The sequence below is a fragment of the Branchiostoma floridae genome, chromosome 1 (assembly GCF_000003815.2).
Source record: "Branchiostoma floridae strain S238N-H82 chromosome 1, Bfl_VNyyK, whole genome shotgun sequence".
Classification (NCBI taxonomy): Eukaryota; Metazoa; Chordata; class Leptocardii; order Amphioxiformes; family Branchiostomatidae; genus Branchiostoma; species Branchiostoma floridae.
The window spans coordinates 5,198,312-5,223,872 of record NC_049979.1 but is presented as its reverse complement, the minus strand read 5'-3'; the positions used below and the strand labels follow the sequence as shown (position 1 = coordinate 5,223,872).

Below are 25,561 nucleotides of genomic sequence, written 5' to 3'. Positions count from 1 at the left end.
TGAAATTATTAAGGTTTTCTGGAATTAAAGTGTTCGTCTGGAATTATACATGGATGGACACAAGGAGAGTGACCAACCAAATTTTTCTGCCGAGCATCCAGAGCTGTTTCCAGTTCCTTCCTCTCCCCCAGCAGCAGGTTGAGCTGGTCCAGGAGCTGGGTGTTGTTTCTGGTCAGCTCCGTAATTCTGTCTCTCTCCATCTGGACTCTCTCCTGAGAGGGACAAGATGGATGTGAGTGACATGCAAGAGGGACGAGTAAAACAGAAAGAAACATGCCGACAACCAGAATCAAACCTGGGCCAGCCAATCACAAATCCAACGTGCAAACCACAATGCCAAAAGCTCAGAGATGTTGGCGTGGTCAGTTTGGCAGCGCTTGAACCCCACTGTTACATGAGATACAACGGACAGTATGGTTTGCCATCAGACAGGCTTCTGTGGAAAGACGTTTCCGAAGCATTCATGAAGCATAAAAAAATGGCGGTCACACTTACAAATCTTTAGCCAGTGTACGTCCAGAAACAAGGCAAGTGTGACTTTTTCTCTCTCATTAAGTATTTCTTACTTTATAGTATTGGTACCAAAGTGTAATCTCTAATCAGATTCCCGGTGGCATTAGATAGTATCAAAGCTGTCCAAGGAGTATAGCTGGCAAGAGGGAGTCACCCAATACCGGTAGGAGGCGGACTCCCTCTGGCTGGCTATACTCCTTGGCCTGCTTTGACACTACGTATCATATACCACCTGGAATCTGCTTGGAGATCAAGCAAAGTGTGTAATCATGTGACTGTGTTGCTATGGTCTTACCCCCCACTTGGCCAAGTTGGCAGCAGACTTCAGCTCGTTTGCTCTCAGCTTCTCCTTCAGCTCTTCGATGTTGCGGTTGACCCGCAGCGACTCCAGTCTCTCGAGGTCGACAACGCGACCGAACTTCAGCATCATCATGGTGTGGCACTTCTCCTCCAGCTCCGCGATGATGGCCTCCATCTCCTTCCTGTCCTTCAGGAGCTGCACGTGCTGCTGGCGATACTCCCTGCAACACGCAGAAATTTAAAATTCCAGTAACGTTAATTCACCTTTATTCGAGGGGTAACCTATATACGTTGTTCTTAAAAGCAGGGTATTTAGGGTTATCAGGCAGACGAAATGTGCTAAAACAGCTAAATTATGAAAATATTACAATTTACGACAACCGTCCGACGACTTGATATCCCTAAATGTGCTGTTTTTAAAAACAACGGATATAGGTTACCCCACGTATAAAGGTGAACTAGCGTTAACATCAACTCTCATAATTCCATATATGGATGCCATGATACCGCCACATGAGAAAAAACACATGAATCTTAGATGAATAAGAGAGATGTACCAATGCAGTGACAGTTTTATTGTTTTTAAGTATTAAGGATTGTCGTTGTAGGTGTGTTGTAGTTGTGTGCTATCCTTTCGCCTGGCTGTATGTATGAAGATTGTTTTACGTGATGGATTTTTGTAGGGTAGTGCTGCCAAATCAAGCGATCTCTTGTGTCGAGTGACCTATTGCCTATTTCTCTCTTTTTGAGTTACATATGGCATATTTTTTTAGCATTCTAACATGAAATGCAGTGTATTTATAAACTGTCCTCATTAATTAAGCAAATCAGCCCCTGATTTGCATTCAATTGTGTAGGGCATCTCTGAAACTATCTACATTCCTGGCGATACTCCCTGCAACACGCAGGAACAGAGGGGTCTCTCAATACAACTTCGTACCTACAAACTTTCTCGTATAACTTCTCCAAAAACAAAGATTAAGTTCTTGGAGCCGACCCAACAGCCAACAGCAAACCTCAAACCTATAACTAAATTCTTGGAACTTGGAACAATTCCAACAGCAAATTTCGAACAACTGGAAACAGTTACTGTGGCCAGAATGTTTGTTCATAACTTGATTATAAAAGTTGGATGCAATCCTCAAATGGACTCTTTGCGGGTTGTTAGTGAACCATCTGACCTGGTATTTGGATTTTTATTCATTACTTCAAGATTATTACTGTTACTTTAGGCCAAGTTTTTGTCACAAAGCTCACTTGTATCTGTTCTTCTGGACTTTCTTCTCCTGTTGCAGCTCCTTGATCCTGTGCTGCAGGTTGCCCATGGCAGATGAGGTGAAGACCAGGCAGGGTGATAAGTCGTTGGGTACGATGCCGTTGTACATGTGCTCCACCTGGTGCAGCCGCAGGGGGACCACCACATCCAGCTCATTCAGCTTCTGCTGCTTCTCAAGCTACAAGGGTGAAGAAAACACATAGTTACGCAAATGTTACAATAAGATAAGACCAAACGAAGACGCAGAGACACCCTCGACACGTCCGAATTTTAGGACAACCAAACGTAACTGCATTTTCATTTGAAGAAGACCGGTAAAGTTCTGTCCATTCTAGAACCCCATTTGAGATAAGGTACAAGTTCGCTTCACTCCACCGCTCCATCAACAGTTTCCATTACACAAACTTTTAGGTCCTGATCATCATTAGAACACGATTCGACATATTCAACCAATTAAAAAGATTGGCTACAGTAGTAACTATCTATCCTTTACTCCTTAGCCACAAGCAGTGCAGGAGCATATTGAGTTACAGGATACAAGGCAGCCCACTGTTAAAGATGACATTTATGACTAGATTTACGCTTTCCTTCAGGGGAAACTTGAACTTTCAGCAGCAAGGTTACCTGAGGGTCTGCATGCTCTTTTCCATAAGGCGTAGGCAGCCTAATTCTATTTCTTGTAACTCGTAGGGAAAACCATATCATCTAATACGTAATTCGTAGCGAGGCGGCCAAATTTGGTGTAATTGCCTTCCTTGATTTATACGTATGGGGTTCTTCTTAATTCAGCGTATAAGTTGTTGGGAGCCCCCAAGCAGACCCTCTTACCTGGAAGGCCTCCAAGTCACCCTCTGCAGTCTTCAGAGCAGAGTCCATGATTCTGGCCTTCTTGGTCAGGGTTTCGAATTCCTTCTTCAGCACGTCTTGTGCCTTCTTCTCCTCAGCAAGGGCCTCCTCAATATCCAGTCTTCGCTCCCTCAGCTGGCACACATTGTCAAACATTTCCTAGGGAGAAGAGATTTGGACGCTGATGAAAGACACCGGATGTCTGTCTGAAATGTCTGACTGTTTCCAAAATCATATCCAAAATCGTATATCGAGTAACCGCTTTTGGCACACCTTTCACAAGTTTGGTAGCATTCCAAATCATTCAATGCATTTACCTGGGTCATACCAATTGCGGGCTACTATTATTGAGATCTAATCAGGCCAGTGGATTTATGAGACTTGATAATAATATCTTCTGTAACATCGTTCAAGCTTGTTAGGTCCTTTTAATTTTTTTACCTTTCTAATTCTTAGAATTTAGGCAGCATTCCAAATCTTTCAATGCCAAATGAAAAGCCCTATTTTCCTGGATCATACCAATTGCATAAAACGTTAAAAAATATGAAGAAATTGCCTTACTGGGTCGCATCCAGGCGGACAGACGCTGTCATCCAGACCTCCCTCCTCACTGCCCTCCTCCTCGCTGCTGGACCAGTCCGACTCGTCATCAGAGTCATCACTGTCGTCATCAGATCCTACACATAACAGCAGAAATGTCCAACACACATCAAGAAAAATGTACAACTCCAGCAGGATAAAACCTTCAAAGTTTTTACATGTAATCTCCAAGCAGATCCTACGATGCATGAGATAGTACTAAACTGGCCAATGGAGTGTAGTCTGCCAAGAGGTGTACATTTGCCATGAAGCTTAACACACTCTGAGGCCGGCTTCACTCCTCTGGCAGCTTTTGATACTATCTTATGCTACCGTAGGATCTGCTTGGAGATCATGTACATGTACATGCCAAGTAAAGATCTCACCCTAACCAATTAAGCTACTTAACCACATTCATTCATGTATGAAAGTGATTTTTCAAAGACTAAATCACAATGCATACTGTTCAAACTTGCTAGCTTAGATCAGATGAGTAAACAATGGGACAGGGTTCAGTAAGAAAAATATAAGAGTATACAGTAGCCTACCCTCTTCAGATTCTGCCTTCTTTTTTGCTCTCTTGATTTTCTTTTTGAAAACCTTTGTCAGGAAGTCAGCAAACTTGTTGTTGTCACCCAGAGAAGCCTGGAAATTTGACAGCAGAACTCTTTCTTTGTCCAGGAGTTTGTCGATGTCCTTCTTCTTGGCCTCAAGCTTGGCCTGGCATTCTGTCACCTGCAAGTCAACGTGGTTTAATGAATCATGTAACTTTGCTTACTAATAAGTCAAGTACTTTCACTATGATTCTTTTCTTAAATGTGGTGTAATCATTTTGTATGTAGACTGATTCCTGTGTTTACTTAGTGTGAGCTATCACACAGTAAGTACGATCTTGGAAAAGCCTCTCAAGTCAGTGTTGTCATCCATGTAAAACCTACTTTGACTTCCATATCAGCTCTTTCTTGCTTCTTGTTGTTGACCTTGTCGAGTGAACATGAACATAACCCACGTTTACTTAGTGCAAGTGAACATGATTGTGTGAGCTATCAAACAATAAGAGCGATCCTAGATCAGCCCCTTGTTGTCATCCATGTAAAACCTACTTTGACTTCCATATCAGCCCTCTCTTGCTTCTTGTTGTTGACCTTGTCGGCAAGGACGTTCTCTCTCTTCTCGAACTCCTTGAGAAGGACCAGCTCCTCGAACAGAGTGATGTGGCGCAGGTCGGCCATCTTCTGCTCCACCTGCAAATCACAAAAAGTTTCTGAGATCGTGTGGCGCAGCGGCAGCATGTTTGCCTCGGGACCGAGAGGTCTTAAGTCCGAATCCGGGTACGTGTCACCGATCTTGTGCCCTTGGGAAAGGCACTTTACATGGCTTTCCTCACTTTGCTCAGGTGAAAATGAGAACTTAGCTTCGGCTAGGGCCGTCCCTCGGATAGGATGTAAAATGGAGTTAAGGTGTCTGGAAAGAGCCATACCCCAGGCACGTTACAGAACCCACCACACGTGCGATGGTGCGGCATGAGTGGTTCAAAACCTACAGTCCCTTGGCCGCACCTGGGGCAGTTATTGTCGCATTGAAGTCACCTGAGTGGCACCGAATGGCAGCTCGCTCAAGACCCTTGCGTTTAGCCTCACCTATTGTAAGCTCCTCGCAATTCAGCCCCTGGCTGCCAAGAGAGAGTAGTCGGCCCACCCAATAACAATAACAATAACAAATCAGGAGTAAACAGCGTGAATGTAAATGTGCTGTAATCCTTATAATGTTACTGATGAATATTTGAGGCATCTAAATTGTCTTCAGCTTGACTTTGTCTTACAATGTTTCCTATTGGACATCTAAAATTGTCTTCATTCATAGTATAAAAGATCAGTTTCTTCCAGATCTCTTCAGTGTCACTGACGAAAGATAGTGGATACTATCTGAAACGTCTGACTGTTTCCAAAATCATATCCAGTTGCTTGAGTAACTGCTTGTTGGCATATGTTATTGACGAAATTTTGTTACACTATATCTGTATGTATTTTAGTATCTGTATGTAGTAGGGCTGGGTACCGGTACAGAAAATTCAGGTCCAGGTCCGGTTCAGGTCCAAAGGATCAGGTCCAGGTCCGGACCTGAACCTGAACCTGATTCAGTATGACTCATACCAATTGTCCATTTCACTACAAAGAAATCTGTTTGGTGGAGTATTAGACTTACACTGGCGTTTTAAAATCCTACAACGCTAACTGCACCTGTACGATTGACTGTAAACCTTGGTAGAAATTACTATAAACTCTACTCTACTTCACTCTTGTCATTTTCTTCCAACTGCAAGCGCCAAAACGTGTGAATGCCTGATAAAATAATATGTTAATTTTCTAATCGGTCCAACATCCGGTCCACCTAATTTTTTCAGGTCCGGTTTTTCTGGACCGGTCCAATAAGAAAAACCGGTTTTGTACCGGTACGCTGTACCGATACCCAGCCCTAGTATGTAGTGAAGTAGCCGTTGCCATACGTTGTACTTGATGTGACGTCATCGTTGGCCCCGATGGACTGCCTTAAGCAAGAAAAGTAAGCAAGTAGTGTAGTAGCAGTTGCCATACGATGTATCCTGTACAATTGTCGAGCAATAAATTTCATTCATTTATGACTGAACACACAGAATATACCATACCTGCAGTTGCAGCTTCTCGTGGCAGAGCAGCTGCAGCTTGGCATCGAACCTGTTCAGCAGCTCCTGCACCTCCTCCAGGTGGGTGTCTCTCTTGTACAGCAGCCTGCAGGCGCACAACGTTACCATCAGCAATGTTAGGGTAGGAACAGATGGAGAGACAGAGACAGAGACATACCCTGCTACGTCTGAATTTTAGCACACGTTACAATCCACCAGCTGGCAACCTTGGCTGAACACAGACGAGGCTGGAAGAATTATGCTGATTGCATAGCTGCCCCTACGGCCGGTGAGGTGATGGTGAGGTCAGGTTATGATCAGCAATGTTAGGGTTACCAGACATACAGAGACACGGAGACAAATGTCTGAATTTTAGGACAACCAGAACATAAATCACAGCACTATTTGGAGTTATTTCAAGAGGAAGAGAATGGACACAACAACAAGTCACAGGTTGCTGGAAAAATGATAAAAATTGGTCGAATAAGACAGAGTACAGTTTGTGACCTAAGGCCAGGCTGGCCAATACTCCTAGGCCAATCAACTCCTACTAGGCTTTTATTCCAGACTTTGCCAAAGTCCCCTTATTTGGCCAGGCGGGAGTCTGGTAGAGACTACAATCTGACAAGGTGATAACTGACCTTATCTCCTCAGCATTGCGCAGCTGTATTTCCAGTGGGGTGAGGTCCTCCTGGTTGTCCTGCCACTGAGCCTCCTGCGCCGCTGCAGTGGTCGGGGAAACTGCGGCCTGTTTGTTGCCCCCTGATTCGGGAGGTGGAGAGGCTTCTGCTGCTGCCTCAGCCTAAGTTAAAGTTAAAGTTAAAGTTAAAGTTAAAGTTAAAGTTAAAGTTAAAGTTAAAGTTAAAGTTAAAGTTAAAGTTAAAGTTAAAGTTAAAGTTAAAGTTAAAGTTAAAGTTAAAGTTAAAGTTAAAGTTAAAGTTAAAGTTAAAGTTAAAGTTAAAGCTAAAGCTAAACCTGAAGTTAATAAAAGAGATCCCACCATCAGCACCCAGACTCAAACAGTTCGGAAGCCGAGCGAGCAAGCGAGCTCCGAAGGATGACGGAGTATTACCTAGTAGTATGCAACTTTCTGGCTATGCCCGTAAAGACTGACAGGAATGTGGGAGTAATTGCCAGAGGAGTGCGCCTTGGCATTGTTGGTTAGCGGCTTCGTATTTTTACTGGCTCCGCCACAACTTCCGCTGATTTTCTGGACTTCTTTGTGAAATTCCTTTTTTTTCTCTCGTCCAGTAGAAAGGGGAGGGCCAGCCCCTTAAATCCGCGGATGGATTTGAATAAAATCTTTGGTTCTTAATTCAATGGATGCCCTTCATACATCAAATACATTTAACATTTATCAGTTGGGAGGCAAGGATTATAATATATACTCTTAAATATATGACATTGGAGGAACCACAATTAAGGCAGTTAGTGACGCAACAAACCTGTTTGTCAGGAGCTTTTCCTCCCCCACCAAAACCTCCAAATCCACCAAACCCTCCACTGCTGTCTGTACCCTTGATAGCAGCGGCCTCTCTGGCAGCCAAGTCTTTCTTGAACCTCAGCAGAGATGATCTGTCATACTCCATTTGTCTGTTGGAGATAAAGGACACATTAGATTCGTATGGTCTGCCTAGATGACTAAGCAACAGGTACTATTAGACCTCTTTCCAGTTACAGCAGCCATGATGGATTTCCTGGGGCATACTTAAGGTTCCGGTTCGGAATTTCAAGTGACCAGATATCTAAATAGTCCCTGAGAATAAGACGCAAATCAGAGGTTGTCTCCATAGTTTTGGCTCTAGATTTTTTGGCTATCGCTTTAGAAGCCTATAATCTTTTATACTTCTCCAAATGCTTGTTGTTCGTAGCGTTTTATGGTATCGGAGATTCGATCGTGCGGCGAACACTTCCTGGTATTAGTGCGCGCGATAGCGGTAAAGCGTTTCGTCGCCTGATTACCCAGATCGTGCGTTCTATGTGCGTTTTGGGTGTTTGAGCGCCATCGGAGCTCGCGGAAAACGTATCGGATACCTTTTTTTTCCTTTTTACTCAGTATACAGAAGAAGTCTTGACCTTCATTGCCATATTAGTCATTATCCCAGGAAAACTCATTTTTTCCGTGTAGCGGCCTGTAAAAAATGGCCCCAAATTAGCAATTTTTGGTTGAAAAGCTTATATTTTGATGTTTTTTTACCAAAAATAAAATTTCTACAGAAAATGTCAAATGAGTCTGTCGGTCAGCAACAACACACACTTTTCTATCGGAAACGTTGAATTATCCGAAAAACGATGTTTTGAGAAGCGCTAGTGCTTTTCTCAGAGACAGTCAAATCGGTCCCAAATCCTAAAAAAAACTCCGAACCGGAACCTTATGTCTGCAATAGGAGAATGTCTAACTGCAGCCTCATTTTGGTGCATGACCCAAGGAAATCCAACATGGCCTCCGTAACTGGAAAGAAGCCGCTTAATTGCACAACCCATTTGCCAGTGCATTTCGTGCAATTATCCGCATGGTGCAACAAAGCGAAGTTATCAAGCTGGACACCAAGGGATTTTGGAATTTTGTGCAATTAACAGAAGGGTGCGATTATCTGTGGTGCAATTAACTGGCTTCTACTGCAGAATTTACTCACTTTTCAGGCTGCTCATCTGGCAGTAACTGTGGAACAGGAGGAAGGCCCTTTCTCTTGCCAGGCGCCAACTGGGACTGCAAGGCTTCCAGGGCAGACACATGCTGCTGGATCTGGGGAAAAAATCATGAGGGGAAAAAAGATCAGGTCTCTGCAAGATCATCATGATTGTTTATTTCTTTATTTGTTTATTAAAATTCACAATACAAGTGGATGGGGCGATGGAACAGGTGGTGGTACCTTTGCTAGCCCTCGCCCTGACATGAAAATACAATGGATACAGACTAACACTAAAGATGACAAAATCAATCAGACTACCATTAGCCCTTAAATCCTGGCAGGAGGTGCACTTACAAGCAGAAGACCAGGTACAGGGGTTATCGGATACAAAGTGACTTCTGAATCTGTCTTCATGATATGACAAGTAACATATTTGCCCAAATCCTGGCAGTTATTGAACAAGGTTATCCTCAACATACCTCTTCTATGACACCGATTTTTTCCTGCCTTAAAGCATACACCCTCCGGTTGAATAGTTCCTTTTGGTGATGAATCTGAATAGACAAACAATGGGAGGATATAATTCAGACACACAAAGTACATGTAAGTAGAGTGAAATAGTGACCGTTTCATTACTGATTTATATGATCTTATTCATAGAGATTCATTTAATCTACCGCTTCACTAGTCATCACAGCTTCATGAAATGATTGAAAGGACCAGAAAACTGTGAGAGCATTCATTGAAGGTCTTCAAAACACATTTTAATTCAGCAAGCTACTCTGCAGTGTTCTGAGTTATAAGCACATGCAAGAAAATTCCTACCAATCCTCTCAGGACAATAAGCTGGTTTCTCTTCTTCTCTGCGTTCATCCTCAGGTGCTCTGGGACAGTGTAGTCCTTGGCAGTCTTCAGCTTGACATCTCCCATGTTCTCCTGAGCATTCTTGATATCGGCCAGGTCTTGCGGATCCTCATAGTTCTCATCAGGCTTATTGCTGAGTAGGGCATCCCACTGTAACAATATAACAAGCCGTTAGAACAGACATGATACCCTTGTCAGGGCTCGAAATCCTTTTTTCTGTTTACCTGCACTGGTGCACGTAACTTTTGAAACTACTTGCATCTGTATCTATATAGCCGGTATAACCGCCGTTTGGCGTAACACACCAGCTTCGCAGGCACGCAGCGCGACAGCAGCTGGTTATATTACACCGAACGACTCATTAACCCTAAACAGACATTCTAAACCTGCACCAGACAAATGTTACATGCACCCTTCCAATATACCCGAAAAGTAGATAAAACAACCTTTTGAACATACTTTGCACACAAAAGTATGTACAGTAAGGGAAAACTGCATTGTATAGAAACTATTAAATAAAAAGTTACATGTTGATTTACTCACAATAATCACAAAGTATCAGTGATCATCATCACTGTCCTCATCATCACTGTCCTCATCATGATCAGCTGGGTCATTTCTCATGTCCAGGAATTACAAGGACAAGTCTTAAAAGTCTGGTGCAAGTTAGGTACAGGTAAACACCAGAAATACCTGCACAGCAAAACTTTTTACCTGCAGGCGCTAACCTGCATAAACAGGTGGTATTACGAGCCCTGCTTGTGCACATGTGATTGGGGATGTTGATATTTGATTTCACAAAAAGTTGTAATGGATGACCAAATCATTATTGAAGTAATTTAACTGTAATAACCAACACAAAAATTGGACTCACCCAAATCATCGACTGAACATCACCAGTTATTGTCAAGGAATGAACAATCCATCCACTGCTGTCAATTTTTGTGTTGGATATTACAGTTAAATTACTTCAATAATGAATTCTACCAACACAGATGAACTTTCAACAAAGTTAAGATGACCAAATCAGATGTACCTCTGTTTGCCTTTTTTCTCTCCTTTTCTTGGCTTGCTCAGCCTTCCTCAGGGCCTTGGCGACCTTTTCTCCCAACCTCCCAGTCAGCTGGACTTGTCCCTTCTTAGGAACTGTCCCCGGTATACCCAGGCCAGCATGGCTGGCATCATCCTCATCCTCACTTTCCTTTGCAACTGAAAGAATAGTAAGAACTTAATTGCATGACAACTGTACATGGTACAATGTATGGCAACAACTATTACACGAAGTTCAAAAATAGATGACATAGAATAAAATCTAACATTACAATGAGGGCTAATATATTAAATCTCTGATATAGCGTTACAATCGAGTAGGGCTAATCATGAGTAGGGCTAATCATGAGATGATACGTAATTCATTTTGATAAACCAATGAACATCAACCAATCATCAGCATCATCTACACTGCACCACGTGTTCTGTCCCTCGGAATGGAGGTCACGGGTTTGGGGAGAGCCACACCCCATGAACGTTAAAGAACCCCCACATGTGCAATGGCACGGTGTGCAATCCTTCCGTCTAGATTCTCTACAAATCACCTTGACTCCAGGAAGATTAGCGACATATCAGTCACTAATGGAGATCTGTATCAAACCAAACCAACCAAACAGACCTTTGATGGAGTAGTCGGTTGACTCCCGAGTGGTCTCTTGTTTGGGGAGAGCCACACCCCAAGCATGTTAAAGAACCCACCACACATGCGATGGTGCGTTGTGCGATGGTGCAAATCCTTCCGTCTAGAGTTGGTGATTCTCTATAAATCGCCCGTACTCCAGGAAGACTATACTGATGTATCAGTCACTATTGGAGATCTGTATCAAACCAAACCATTCAATCAAACCTTTGATGGAGTAGTCGGTTGACTCCCGAGTGCTCCTGAACACAGACCTTGGATTACTCTGACAGGTGTAACACAAACTCTGCCATCCAGGGCTGGAACTGTTTACTCCCCAAGGAGGCCGGGGATGTTGGGCGGGCTGCTATAAGCAAGATTCAATCAGGCTAACCTTTGATGGAGTAGTCGGTTGACTCCCGCGTGCTCCCGAACTCCCCGGGCTCCACCACGGAGGACTGTCGCTGCTCCATCTCCCTCCGCAGCTGGTAGTACTCCTCCGACAGCTTCCCCAGCCGGAAGGTCGAGACCAGGTGACCCGTCTCGAAGCTGTGCACGACCAGCCGCTCCGACATCAGGATGTCCTTAAACCTGGAGCGACGGCACAAATAATAAATTACACACACACAACACATTACATAGAAAAATCTGGAAATTGTTTCAAACAATCTGAAGATTTATTTGCAAACAATCTCGAAAAATTGTTTGAAATAATCTGGAGATCGCTTGAAACAATCTGGAGATCGTTTGAAACAATCTCCAGATATTAAGAAAGGATCTCCAGATTTTCTAGAAAATCGTTGGGGTATGCTCCCCCAGGAAAGTTTGAAATCCCTTTGAAAAGCTACATGTATTTCCTTTATTTTTTGGGGCAAGTTTTGCTGGTAGACTCAGCTTGGCTCGATATCTTTACATGCAGATTTTTGTTTGTCACCGAGCACTGAATGGGCAAAATTTTTGTCTGTCCCCAGCGTCAAAATTTTGTCAAAGGACAGAAGGACAGAGGCTGACTACTGTAAATGCATTTAAAAATGACTTTTTGCAGTGGTTTTAAGTTCGCGGTAGCAACATGCACTGTAGTCTTTTAATGCCATGGAAAAATGTTTGCGGTGGTTTGAAGTTCACGGTGAATTGGCAACGCGAAAAAAAGCGAACGTAAAACCACCGCGAAAATTTCTGCACTTACAGTATCTTGTCTCGGGTCATAAGCTTTACTTTACACCCAAATGTCCCAAACCACAGACTTCACCTGGCTTTCAGCTTGTGCAGTGCCAACGTGTGCTTCTCTTTCTCCCAATCCAGCTCCCGATGCACCAGCTGCAACCTCTCCAGGGTCATCTGTTCCATCTCTGTCCGGTTCTCTGGATCCAGCTCAAACTCCTTTTTTAAGACAAAAGAAGGACAAAATCAATCAAATAGAATTATATCAAATACTGCTATCGGTCTAAAGAAAAAAAAATACATGCAAGGTGATCCCACGTATCTTCCAAAAAAGATTCACATTCAACTTGAAAAGAAGGACAAAGACGATCAAATAGAATTGTTTGAAGGACAACTACTACTATTGGTCTAAAGAAAAAAACTATATGCAAGGTGATATTTCTGAGCTGTCTCCAGTACCTGTCCTTTCGTTCTGGGATGGAAATTTGACTTTTGCGACGGAGAAAAATTCCACCCTTTCTGTCCCTAAAAGCTGAACTTTATAACATGAAAGTTTCATAGGCTTCAAATTTTATTTATTTATTTGTTCAGCTGTTTACAAATGACAATAGGCTTCAAATGACAAATTGAGCAACGAAAAGGAACATCTTGGGCCCCCAAACAATGAGTGGGACAGAAAAAAATTTAAAGCTGGAGACAGCCCTGCACTCAACTTAGAAATTTCTGATAGACTCTTTCTCAAACCACTGTATTTCTGACCCACAGATATTTATACCCTTCCTTTCTACAGAGAGACTTACCATTCGGTCCAGCTGTGCGTGATCTGGAAGCTCTTGGTTTTGTTCTATCAGCTTGTGGAATTTACGCCGTAGCTGGTTGATGGCTTTTCTTGTCTTCTGTTTCTGCTCCTCAGCCAAACGCATCATCTTGTCATGCTCTGCCTTCTGCTTGGCATCCTCAATGCTGGAAATGTGAAGTGCCAAGAAACAAAGTCAGTGATGCGTTTCATAAAAGTCACCCCAAACACCTTTTCTGCAAATGTTCCATGGGATACTGCAGACAGGTTTAAGCCATGTTCCTTTTGAAATTGAAAGGCTCAACATTCAGCCTTAAAATCCAAAAGATGAAAATGAAGATGATACAAACCTGTAATGGTCTTCCTTCTCAATATCTTCCACCCTTCTGATGAACTCTTCATCCTTCCACTGGAATGAAAGCAACAAATAGTCTACTGTTAAATTTTTGGCAAGAAAAATCATCGTCATCTCGTCTTGCAATACTTGCATCACTCTTCACTTCAATGCCTTGCATATCCAATTGTCACCAGGTTAGCCAGTGCTAGCCAGCATCCGTTCTTTAACGGAATTTTGCTGCTGGAGATGGACACAAATTTTGCCAATTCCGTCTTCTACCATAGACAAAAATCAGCAGATACTAATGAACCAAGCAGAGTCCGCATGCAAAAATTTGCCCCCACAAATGCTGGAAACAGCATTTCAGGAGGTCTAGGTTTCAAAACTTTCCAGGAGAAACATATTCCCGAATCCTCCTAAGATTGTCGTGCCTTCCGCGCAGCTTGACAGAAGTTCCAAATTCAAAATCCAGGGGACAAAAAAAAATTCAGGCTGGATAGAACACTGGCACTCACCTTAGCAGAGGGAACTTTGGCCCTCTCTGCCGCCCTGGATCTGTCAATCTCCTCTTGAGACAAGATCATGAAGGCAAAAACGTTGCCGTCCGCCCCCGCCGTGAAGAGGAACTGGTCATCAAAGCTGGTAGCGATCTGCGTGATGCTGCCGGCGTGGGAGTCGTGTACGCTGTACTGCCAGTACGACCCAAACTCGGCGGCGATGTCCCTGTCGTCCCACTCCTGGTCCCCCTCCAGCGGGTGGATGCGCACGCTGCCGTTCTCCAGACCCAGCAGCACCTGACGCTTGTTGCAGCTGAGACGTAACAATATACGATTAATGAACACACATTCAGCTTTCCAGTTCACACTTCTCAGGGCTTGAAATACTTTTACAGACCCAGCAGGACCTGAAGCTTGTTGCAGCGGAGACATAACGATATACGATTAACGAACATGCATTCAACATTCCAGTTCACATTACTACTTACTTCGAAGCCTCATAAAAAGATTGCAGGAGGGCTGGGACGACGAAAACACATGTTTTGATGCAAAATGCACCAGACGTTGAGAAAATTTGGTGCCCTTGAACAAATATTGTTACAGCAGTAATGTTCCAACGTCCGAATCAGGTAATAAAATTTTCGTCTGCGCCACACTCGGCGTGCACAGAGTATGTTTGAATTATTTGATGGAAGCCTGTATGATAAAACTTTGAAGCCTGTGTTATACAGCTTTTTATCACCCGGTCCGGAACACCTGTATCAAACGTTATCGCGGCCCAGGTATGACATAACAGTGTTTATCAAGGAATATATACAAATTATGCTCATGATTATTTTTTTTACATTCTTTGTCCTTCGTTGCCTCCTATATCGTTTTTTTCGTTTCCGAAATCTACCCGTCCAGACCCCGCGTTGGGAACTGGGACCCTAGCCTTACCGGGTATGCAAAACAAACAAACGTGCTCACCTGAGGGAGACACATGTGATGGGTACATCATCTGTCTCCAGCATGGGGACCGCCCTGCTGGGTTTCACAGCCTCGATCTCCTCAGCACCCTCAGGCAGCTTGCACTCGTACAGGTAACCAGCATCAAACTCACCCTGTTCAGAAAAACATCAGAAACAAGCTCTAGAAAAGAAAATGTATCCTTCATAACATAACAGAACAACCAAGACAATGTGATCCATTGTGCAGTTTCCCTGTCTACAATTAGTTTCAATTCAAAGGACAAATTCCTACAGGGAGCCAGTGTGACCTACTTTCACTACTGCATACCTGAGATACATCTGGTACAGATGGGGGGGGGGGGGGGGCTTGCATACCCAGCATACTGTGGATTACTAGCATTCCTGTGGAAAAAGGCCTGTGCAATTCCTAGAATTTTTGCAGACTGAACCTAATATATACCATTTTACGACTCCCCTGAGGCGTCATCAAAAACTCATCAAATCAGGAAGTCTGCAATGCTAAATGTGAGGACACAGACTGTCACTCCTGCATCTTTGTTATCAACGGGCCGCATCAGTTTTATTTGTTGCTTCTCGGATTTACCTGTCCATTTTTTTTTCATTTTCAAAATAAAATTCCCATTTACATTTGATGTGGCCTTAAAACATTTCATGTGGACTGGCTATATAGAGAGACAGAACAAATGAAAAAAGAATCAATGAAAGGACCAGTTCAAGCGCAACGTTTGCCATGGTAAATAAATCAGTGGCTACCTACCATCGAGAGCCAGACAGTCCCAGGTGGTCCATGGTAGAAACCCTGCAGGATGGGGCTGGGCACAGGGGGGATGTACATGGGAGTCTCCAGCTCGATCTCACCTTCCTCAACTGGTCAATGGACAGGAAAAAGGAGGCGGGACACTTAGAGAGTGTTTCGTCAACATCGTTTGATAAGGATCTGGCATGTATATTGTTATGCAAAATAACAGTTACTCAACGTTTTACGTGGATAGATTTGTAAATGGTCAGACGCTTTAGACAGCAGCCACAGTCTTCTGTCAGGGAACAGCAAAAGTCAGCAAATTCAGTGACAAAAGACAGCGGAAATGCTGTCTAAAGCACCTGACCAGATGAATATCTAATCTAGTAAATGTTATCTTTCATATGTTACTACATGTACCTTTCCTGGCAGTAGTATTGTTAGGTACAGCAAATTGATGATCATCCATCCAGATGTTCCTTAGACATTGACTTACCCTCCTCTTCATCATCCTCTAGACCCTGTTGTTCCCTGATCTTCCTCCTACGTTCTCTCTCCTTCTTTCTCTGCTCTCTCTCTTCCTCCTTTCTTACACGCTCTTCTTCCCTCTTTAAAACAAAAAACAAAAAAACACAAAGATGTCAATTAAATCACACACAACTACAAACACACAGTCAAGTACCTATTCTGACATAAATTTCATACAGTATTTGTCAAAAGCGATAAAAAAATCTGTCTTTACAAAAGAAATTCAAGTTACTAGCTTACCCGTAACTCTGACTTGATGCTTTTGAATGTGAAGCCTCGCATATCGAGACCTTCAATCTTGAAGGTTGTTGATGTGTCGTTTGTCCCTGGCTCTGGGGCAGCTAACTCCACAACCGTGCCATTGGTGCAGCACACCAACAGTTTCTGGGGACCCTGTGTTATCCATAATGAGTAGGGAGAAACATGGAGTGAGCAATATAAGAGCTAAAAGTGTTAGATATACCATTATAGTCTGGTGATGAATACCACATGGCACACACATATCTAAAAATAGTGTGTAACACGTGTTAGTTTTAAGTTTTGACAATCAAATAATCACCTACTACATGCTTCAGAAGGCAAATTATTGATCAGTTAGACTAACTGAGCTACCTGAGAAAATTATGCACTTTTCATTGTCTCTGTGATATCGCTTGGTTCATGCATAGAAATTTAACGACAGTTCACCTTTATCTGCACGGTACCTGTAACCGTTGTTTTGAATAGCAGGGTATTCAGGGATATAAAGTCGATAGACCGTAGCTTCAAATTGCAACATTTTCAACATATTGCAGTTTGAAACCAACCCTTGTCGATTTCATATCTCTGCATACCTTGATTTTGAAAAACGGTAATAGGTTACGCTGCAGATAAAGGAGAACTGGCATTAGATAGGCTCAACTAACCTCTGCCTCAGGGGACCACTCAATACAGGACACTGGTCCAGGTACATCAACAAAACCGATGGGCTCATACTTTTCCCCAACAGTCAGGAAAAAGATAGTCTTGTCTTCACCCTGCAAAACAACAAAGTTATGACTGTCAGGACAACAATAGATATCAAACTGTGAGAGATTGTAAAGGTTTTTGAACAGAAGCTTACAAAAGTAGAAACTTGACAGCTCTGGTAGTAGTAAGCACATTGATTGTGAGTAACTCACCCCAGTGGCAAGAATCTTCGCCTTGCTGTCCAAAGCCATGGCTGTAACAGTCCCTGCGTGTGGTTTGAATGCCTGCTGTAGAGTGATTTCAGTGGGAGCCTCTCCACTGTTGTTGCCATCAGCCTGGGGCTTTTTCGCGACCGTCAGAACACGCACCACTCCGTCAGTGAAGCCAGCAATCAGGGTAGAGCCCTCTGGATCCACCTGAACGGGACGTACAGCTTTGGTGAGGTTCTGGCATGCAGGGCATCATCCTCACAGCAATCAACCACAATCTTACTGTTTATACACAAAATGTAACTTACTTCTGTTGTTGTTGTTTTCAGATAAAAGTCTTTTGTTGTCACATAAACAACTACTTAATATGCAGAAATGTTTGCTGTGGTTTTATGTTTGCGGTTTTTGAGGTGGCAACTTCACCGCGAACTTAAAACCACCGCAAAAATTTTTCCATGGCAGTAAGAGACTACAGTGCATGGTGCTACTGCAAACTTAGAACTACCAGGAAAAGTCCTTTTCCCGCTACCGCAAAATTAAATCCCCGCGAACTTAAGTGCATTTACAGTATCTAATTTTCTTCAGCTGGCCTTAGTGCTGAAAGCCCAGTGGTGATGAACTTAACTTTTTCCAAAGGTCCAAACTGTAAATTTAGATAGAAAGAAAGTCTTTTGTTGTGTGTAAAAAAACTAACTGAAGGAACTCACCAGCAGCGGTGCCCAACAAAGTGCCGAGCCACCAGCAGTGTACTTGGCAGTACACAGGGGCAGCTTGGCAGCGTGGTCATACACATGCACACGGCCTGGAGGATAGAAAGGCAACAATATGTACATAAAGGACAGGAAAATACGGAAAAACAGGCAAAATTGGTTAGTGCATCTTCCCATCATACTTGTAGCTCCTCTTCTGCATGACTTGCGGTTGTAAAGAAAAATCCTACTTCTTCTGATTTTTGTGCAGATACACATATCAGAAACAATTGTGGAACAAGTCTAACATTGTACTGAAAGACAGGCAAAATTGGTTAGTGCATGATTTACGGTTGTAAAGAAAAATCCTACATAACTTCTCATGATTTTTGCACACAGATGCATGCATTAGAAACGATTCTAGAACAAGTCCAAACACATCTGATCCTATGCAAATTTAATTTCCTATGCAAACTTAATTTTCTTTCTTCTAGAGTCACATCACTTACTTTTTACAACAACAACAACAACAATAAGAACAGGTAAAGACACCCACTGTCTGATCCGATGGTGGCAAACAGGTGAGTGTTCGGAGACGCTGACAGCCCCGACACCTTCCCTGCATGGTAGTGATACAGCTGCTCTGGAGCTTTGGTCTGCACATGAGGAACATGAGTACATTAGGAGTTTGGTAGGGACAGACTTTAATACATCTGGTGTATCATTTGCAGCCAGTAGGTACCAAATTTGTTGATGATGCTAATTTACATGCTTGGGGTACCTCCTCCAACACGTGACCCCCGTTTTACGTCCCTCCCAAAAGATGAACTCGTGAATTCTTGGGCCACAGCATCTGGTCTTCCTTGGTGGTCCCTCATCTAAGCACTGACCAGACTGCACGTAACTTAACTTGCAAGATCGAGGGGAGCGCGCCACACGGCTGTAGCTATATGAGCAGTAATGAATTACTACAAACAGGTTTAGCTTCTGGCATCTCATGGGTGTCTCTGTGCACCATGCGTGTATCTGTATAGCCAGTGAGGATTCTAATATCATGATCATGAAGATGTGAATTAGTGAGTCAGACACATTTTGGAAGATAGGAACTGATTTTAATTGACAAGAAACAGCAAATCTAGAGGGAAGGTCACCCTGGAGCTGACTGGTATTTGATTTTCTTCAGCTAGCCTTAGTGCTGAAAGCCCAGTGGTGATGAACTTTACTTCTTCCAAAGGTACAAACTGCAAATACATACACTGCAATTCTTCTTGTGGTATCAATAACATTCAGATACATCAGATAAAACTTCAGCATGTAACATTTTTGCTATTTTGGCTATCACTGAGGTTAGACAAGATTTGTGACATACCGTGTGAGAAAAGGAGAGGTCCAGCTTCCAGATCCCTCCATTGGCATCCTGAAATATAGGAAGCGAATGTTACATTGTTGAGTTGTCATTGTTATTGCTGAGGTCCTTGTAATATTAAGAAGCACAAAAGATTCCTTGCTGTTTCAGCAGCAAATTTTTAGGGAGCGATTGCTAGCCCTTCGACATGCCAAAGGCACCTCCTCCAACAAGCGTCCCATTTTACGTCCCTTCTGAAAAACAGATGTAGCCCCAACTGAAATATTGTGCCCCCAGGGCCTTCCGGTTGAGAACTAATTGGAACCAGGAGAGTGCGTGTGTGTGTTCAGTTGCGAACAAGATATCTCGAGGCGCTGTGGAGCAATAAGTACATCAGGGTTTACTGACCTGTGCATACCACACAGTGGACTGCTCAGGGTCCACAGACTTGGTCATGGACTTGAGGTGCACTCCGCTGCCCACCTCCAGCTCATTCATGGGCTCCATCTCAAACAGTCCCGTGTCGTCCACCGTGTCAGCTGTGTCCACCGTCTCAAAGTCCCACACCTGCGATACGGGCCACACCCAAGCCATAATGTGAGATTTCAGGGTTGGACAAATTTTCTTAAATTCACTTGTCCTATCAGGCAAGTGCATACAAAATTTACTTGCCCAAACCAGCTTTTCACTTGCGCGAAATTTAATCGATACTTCTCAATGGATTTTCATTTCCAGCAATGAAATTCTTTTATTCAATGTTGATGCAATGACTGTGAAAGGTATACTCAAGTATATCAAAAACGCTCTCTGAACCGTGACGGTGGCAGGTGTCACCTTCCCGCCATTTATGATTCGTTGCTACCTGACGTCGTCCTACGACTTCTCGGCCGAGAATTTATGGTGAGTTTCTTTTTGTGTTGGAACAAAGTTTAAACTTTTTTCAAAAAAACAAAGTTTAAACTTTTTTCAAATAAGAAAAAGAATGTCCTGCCACTGACCCTGACGCAGCCGTCGGCCCCGATGGTGATGAGCTCCCCCTCATCCATCACCAGCTGCTCGACCTCGCCCTGGTGACAGGGCTTCCTCCCCTTCCGTCCGATCTCCACCTTGATCAGGCCCCCCTCCCACAGCAGCAGGTTCCCCCACTCCGTCCCAGACAGCACCTGCAAAGACAATCATAGAGAACTCTTTTAGACCTCTTAGAGTTTGTCAGGCCAGGTAGGAATAAGGTTGTTACATTTTAGGCCTGGACCTCCGTTTTACATCCCTTCCGAAAGTCGATAGCAATCCCTTGCAACATGTCCGAGCCGAGCCGACCCTGGGATCGAACTCAGGCCCACAGATCCATGGAACTGGATACAGATGGCTGAGCAGAGGGGCTGCTTAAACTGCTTGGTCACGGAGATAGCGACAAGTTCCGTCATGGTGTGTTACGTTCGCTTAACATCAACCGGGCAGTGACGTCAACACTTTTTATCACAAAGTACACTTTTTATTGCAGTACAGCATTTACAGTATAACGACTCATATGCAAAAAAGAGACAACTGCTACTACATTTGAGTGACTTTCACATATGATCCTTAGGAGCTAGTAGTTCAACCAGTTTCATTAGTTAGCTGCACTTGTATTGAATTGTTCTGCCAGTTCATTCTAGTGATGCTGAAGAAGAGTGATGGATGTCACTTGAAACGTCCGGAAGTAGATATCTGTTTTTTATCCAGTTGTAGAGATTGAATTGTATTTGAATATTGTTTACCTGGATGTCTAACCTATATAAACATGACGGCTACTACCAACTGTAAAAAGAGGCAGGACCACTCACCTTGCCATCCGGCAGTTCCACATAGCCTTCTATGTCTGTGATGGAGGTCTTGCCAAACCTTCCCAACTCTCCTTGCAGCTTCAGACCAGTGAAAGTCTTGGCCATCTTCCAGAATCTGTGATAAGGGTTAGAAAAATGTTAATCTCCACAATTCTGAACTACCACAACATCACACATCTTTCTAACATGAAATTGAATTTATGCTACTCTGTAATATGACTAAATGAATTGAGAAAACAAAGATTAAACCGTTTTGGAAGATTTCCTTATGACCATGTTGATTTGATTTTATGGGTAATTTGTGCACGCAACAATTTTCGGCCATTTTCAAAAATTAAAAAAAAGTTTTCAAACTTACAGTAAATTGTACAAAGCAGCTTCAAAATAAGCAAATATTTGCCATGAGTTGCAAAAACAAATGTCAGAAAACTTATAATAATGTCACAGAATGTTCCAAGGTCAAAGAAGATATGAAAGAACAAAAAATAAATCTCTTGTTTGGTTTACCATACCTTCCTGACTACTAAGATTTCATAATGAAGTCATCTTTTTTTGTCAAAATTTTTTTCATTCGCACGCTCGAATCAGTTTTTGGTTTCCCAGAGGATATCATCCATATAATCAAATCAACATGGCCTAAGGTTGAAAAGGACATATAATGCAGAAAGTCATACCGGACATGGCCAATACCGCTCGATGTGAGGAAGCCCTCATTTTCCGGGGAGAACGTCACCCTGAACACGTCCTGCCCAAAGGCCTTTGACCTGAGGACGATCTGCTCGTTCTTCCAGTCCCAGATGGTCAGCATGAAGTCAGGGTAGCTGCCCACTGACGCCAGCAGGTCGCCGCTGGGGTTGAAGTCCACGAAGGCGTAGGCTTCGGCCGTTCCCGCCCGCATGATGCGGTACAGCTTCATGGACGGCCACTCGTAGATGTTGATGTTGGGCTGGTCCCCTTTCTCCGCAACTGCAAAGTACTTCTGGCTTGGATGAACCTGAATGAGGAATAATTATGAATAAGCCACACAATTCAACATACAAATACAGCATGTTGTAATGCTATTTCACCTTTATCCGCGGGCATAACTAATATCCGCTGTTTTAGAAACAGAATATTAGGGATGTGAAGTCGACGGAAGGAGCAATATTTTGAAAATAACTGCAATACAGGGCTTTAGCCAGCTCGAGATTTTTTTCCGTCAGCCAATTCCCATTGACGGAAAATTCCTGTCAAGAATCTTTTTTTTTCCGTCATCGCGTAAAAATTTCCGTCATTGACTGCTACCTGTTAGCATTCTTTCCATATGATACCTTCCAGTTAGTTTACCGTGGCTCCCATAATCAGCAAGGGGAGAGTATGAGAGCACTTAGTAAATTCAACCAGGCTGATACTCAGGCTAGCTGTGTATGTTTCAAAGTTAAGAAAGTCTTTACTTTTAAGTTATGGTTATGGTTGTTTAGAAGTGTAACAGAATTTGAAAGCCCTACCGTCAATGCACCGACACCCCTTCCACTGGTGCTGTGTAAGTATTTCTGTTCGCCTGTCTCCAGACCCAACACCTCCACAGCATTACCAGCAATGAACACCACAGTGTCTTTATCCACAAGGTGCAGGTTGGAGCGACGCTTGCAGTCATAGCCAAATGAGTGGCTGTAATGCTGGTTAAGGAACACTGACTTTCAATATCAGCCATCATCTGTGTACAGTAAATCGCAACAGCTGCATATTGGACCTTACGTTTAATTTGTAAACCCTTTCTTTAGATCGTAAATCTGCTGGTGTTACCAGCCAATGTTTAGGCTGCTCCAACTTTACTCCAAACTTGATATAGAAACATTCCCTGTTGAAAGAGATAAGCAAATTCCTTTAAGTAGTGGTAAAGAGAAGATAAACTTCTTTGGTTGGATTGAGGTGGCCAGCATCAACCTGTCAATGACAAATTTGCTTATCATAATATGGCCAAAATGTCGCTAGAAAGTAAAAAAATTGATGGACTTCAATGTAAGTTCATCTGTGATGGTAGTCTACATTATGTAAGTAACAATTTAAAGACCATATATCCGTACACAAAATAAAGCCCTAACCAACAACCTTTTGATCAGTCCTCTGATCCTTATCAAGTTGAAATGACCCTTTTGGGTGTAAAATAAACTTGTAACAAAAAATTGATGGACTATTTGACATAAAGGATACTGTAACTCCATCAGGTTGAGTGGGATGCCAGAGTCTTGTGTCACGTGTGGTTTAGACACCAGCTCTGCATAGTTGTAGAAGAAGTTTGCGGGCATTCCGCCCTCTGTGTCATCAGTTACCTCCCCTGTCACATCTGCTGGCTCCTGCCCCTGGACTACTTCCTCGGCAGCTGCTGGTGATAAGAAATGTCACCAAGTTAGATGTACGGATACATCACATTAAGTATGTCAACAGTTATTATAAGCAGCAAAATGCGCCCTCAACTGACTAATGCATTACGAAGTTGATTAATAAAAAGATGAAATACTGAGAATTTATCATTATCAACATTGGATGCTGTGTATAGAAAGCAGTTATTTACAAGAAATAACATTGTCCAGTTTAAAAGATACACCCTCAAGACTTCATGACAAAGTGCATTGGAAATGCATCAGATTTTGGCAATGCTATAACATAAAACAAAGCAGGCATACTTAAATGACCATATGTGACCAGTCTGGAAAATTCTAACCGTAGATTGAATCATTTTCCTGCCCTTACCAGTGGCTTCGCCATCCTTGGGTCCGTCTACAACTTCAGGCTGTTCCTGTGGCTTGCTGCTATCTTTTGCTGCTTCCTCTTGTGCAGCCTGCTGTTCACTGCTGTTTCCTGTAGCTTCCTCAGGCTGTGCTTGCGGCTCGCTAGTATCTCCTGTGGTCTCCTTTGGCTGTGCTTGCTGTTCACTAGCCTCTCCCGATGTTTCTTCTGGCTTTGCTTGCTGTTCACTGCCCTCTGTTGGTGTGTCCTCTGGCTGTTTCTCCTGGTCAGCGGTCTGCCCAGCATCGGCCTCCTTGCCAGCAGTGTCATCAGATGGCTGCTCACCTGCAGTTGCTGCCTCTGGCTGTTCACTGCTGTCCACTTGCTGTTCCTGAGCACTTTCTTCAGCGGCACTCTCCTCAGGCTTTGGTGCCTGGTCTTCAGTAGTAGTGTCTGCATCAGGCTGTGCCTGCTGACCGTCCCCTGTAACTTCATCATCACCTGTTTTGGGGATATTTTCAGATGGTTCTTTTTGTTTGTCTGTGCCTTCTTCTCCTGCTACCTGAGCAGCATCTGCAGCTGGTTGTCCAGACTCTGAGGGGAAATAAGCTTCAGTAAGTACAAAAAAATGTAATACCATTCCAATGTAGGTTTTTTTCATCACATTTTTCATCACATGTGATTACCTTTGCAAGGCAGGGGTGGGTAGGCCAGAATGATTTTTAGACACATGTACAGTATGTATAAAAGGCCTGCCAACATCATCATCATTGGTCAACGTGCCAACATATGCAACACTTATTAATAAGAACATTACCGGTACATGTAACAGTAGTTTAGAAAGAATACTGGATGCAAGCAGCAGTTTCAAATAAACAGAACATAGAACTCATACAAATGCAGTTGCTTACCTTCCACCCATTGGATGTCTTCACCAGCTTGTTGCTGCCCCTGATCTTGTTCTTGCCCAGTCCCAGCAGGTTGGCCGGAATCTTCTGTGGTACCTGAAAGCAGAGGATTGGTTTGTAGCATCAAATATATCATTATAAGGTGAGAACTGATTGTGCAAAGTTGGTGATATATGAAGCACAAAAATCCATGATTAAATGCATTTACAGTAGTTCATTGAATAGAAGTTGTAAAATGGACTTGCACTGAACAAAGTACACTATACAGTGTACAGTATATGGTACTTAACTTTTAAAGTTATGAGGAATTCAATGTTAGCAATTTGTGATTATGATAAGTTATATCTGAAACTTACCATTTGCCGCAGGATTTTTACATTCTTCTTAAATTTAAGTGGTGCAACCAAAAATTTTTTGGTGCACCCAATTTTTTAAGCTGGGTGCACCAGTGCACCTAATCCCAAAAATGAATTTCGAGCCCTGTGTATGAATAAAAGCTTTAGACAAGATATTACATACCATGCAGATATTTCAACAACAGGATTCTTAGATTTATCAT

General features: G+C 43.0%; 2 protein-coding genes across 4 annotated transcripts in view; both read right to left on the bottom strand.

Moving 5' to 3' along the window:
- Nucleotides 1-25,366, bottom strand: part of LOC118413634 (cilia- and flagella-associated protein 44-like) — a 26,779-nt gene extending 1,413 nt beyond the window's left edge. Inside the window, exons 1-37 of one of the 3 annotated variants that reach the window (XM_035817163.1) lie at nt 25,359-25,366; nt 25,006-25,098; nt 24,119-24,688; nt 23,579-23,750; nt 22,873-23,035; nt 22,060-22,379; nt 21,386-21,500; nt 20,561-20,725; nt 19,971-20,129; nt 19,587-19,634; nt 18,774-18,873; nt 18,236-18,330; nt 17,532-17,735; nt 17,277-17,387; nt 16,612-16,764; nt 16,340-16,451; nt 15,862-15,971; nt 15,103-15,236; nt 14,152-14,446; nt 13,650-13,708; nt 13,304-13,466; nt 12,592-12,722; nt 11,737-11,933; nt 10,710-10,882; nt 9,635-9,823; nt 9,289-9,363; nt 8,813-8,922; nt 7,622-7,769; nt 6,818-6,978; nt 6,180-6,282; nt 4,618-4,758; nt 4,063-4,249; nt 3,497-3,612; nt 2,918-3,094; nt 2,071-2,267; nt 809-1,034; nt 78-212 (exon numbers count right to left, since the gene is read on the bottom strand). In XM_035817163.1, the coding sequence (XP_035673056.1) occupies nt 78-212; nt 809-1,034; nt 2,071-2,267; nt 2,918-3,094; nt 3,497-3,612; nt 4,063-4,249; nt 4,618-4,758; nt 6,180-6,282; nt 6,818-6,978; nt 7,622-7,769; nt 8,813-8,922; nt 9,289-9,363; nt 9,635-9,823; nt 10,710-10,882; nt 11,737-11,933; nt 12,592-12,722; nt 13,304-13,466; nt 13,650-13,708; nt 14,152-14,446; nt 15,103-15,236; nt 15,862-15,971; nt 16,340-16,451; nt 16,612-16,764; nt 17,277-17,387; nt 17,532-17,735; nt 18,236-18,330; nt 18,774-18,873; nt 19,587-19,634; nt 19,971-20,129; nt 20,561-20,725; nt 21,386-21,500; nt 22,060-22,379; nt 22,873-23,035; nt 23,579-23,673 (5,067 nt within the window). In that variant the 5' untranslated portion in view covers nt 23,674-23,750; nt 24,119-24,688; nt 25,006-25,098; nt 25,359-25,366. Of the gene's footprint in view, nt 1-77; nt 213-808; nt 1,035-1,668; nt 1,709-2,070; nt 2,268-2,917; nt 3,095-3,496; nt 3,613-4,062; nt 4,250-4,617; nt 4,759-6,179; nt 6,283-6,817; nt 6,979-7,621; nt 7,770-8,812; nt 8,923-9,288; nt 9,364-9,634; nt 9,824-10,709; nt 10,883-11,736; nt 11,934-12,591; nt 12,723-13,303; nt 13,467-13,649; nt 13,709-14,151; nt 14,447-15,102; nt 15,237-15,861; nt 15,972-16,339; nt 16,452-16,611; nt 16,765-17,276; nt 17,388-17,531; nt 17,736-18,235; nt 18,331-18,773; nt 18,874-19,586; nt 19,635-19,970; nt 20,130-20,560; nt 20,726-21,385; nt 21,501-22,059; nt 22,380-22,872; nt 23,036-23,578; nt 23,751-24,118; nt 24,689-25,005; nt 25,099-25,358 lie in introns of those variants that run through there. The other 2 variants (XM_035817170.1, XM_035817177.1) reach the window with 2 other exon arrangements.
- LOC118424687 (retinitis pigmentosa 1-like 1 protein) lies at nt 23,975-25,561 on the bottom strand. Its single transcript, XM_035833371.1, has 4 exons — nt 25,522-25,561; nt 25,006-25,098; nt 24,119-24,688; nt 23,975-24,024 (listed from the first exon to the last, which is right to left on the bottom strand). Exons 1-4 carry the CDS (start codon nt 25,559-25,561, stop codon nt 23,975-23,977), a joined length of 753 nt encoding a protein of 250 aa, XP_035689264.1.

What these genes read in the sequence shown, in the direction of transcription:
- LOC118424687 (XM_035833371.1), bottom strand. Translation starts at nt 25,561, where the DNA reads ATGATAAATCTAAGAATCCTGTTGTTGAAATATCTGCATG. An exon ending in GTTGTTGAAATATCTGCATG is followed by an intron (nt 25,099 to 25,521) that starts GTATGTAATATC and finishes CTCTGCTTTCAG; the next exon opens with GTACCACAGAAGATTCCGGC. An exon ending in AGACATCCAATGGGTGGAAG is followed by an intron (nt 24,689 to 25,005) that starts GTAAGCAACTGC and finishes ATTTCCCCTCAG; the next exon opens with AGTCTGGACAACCAGCTGCA.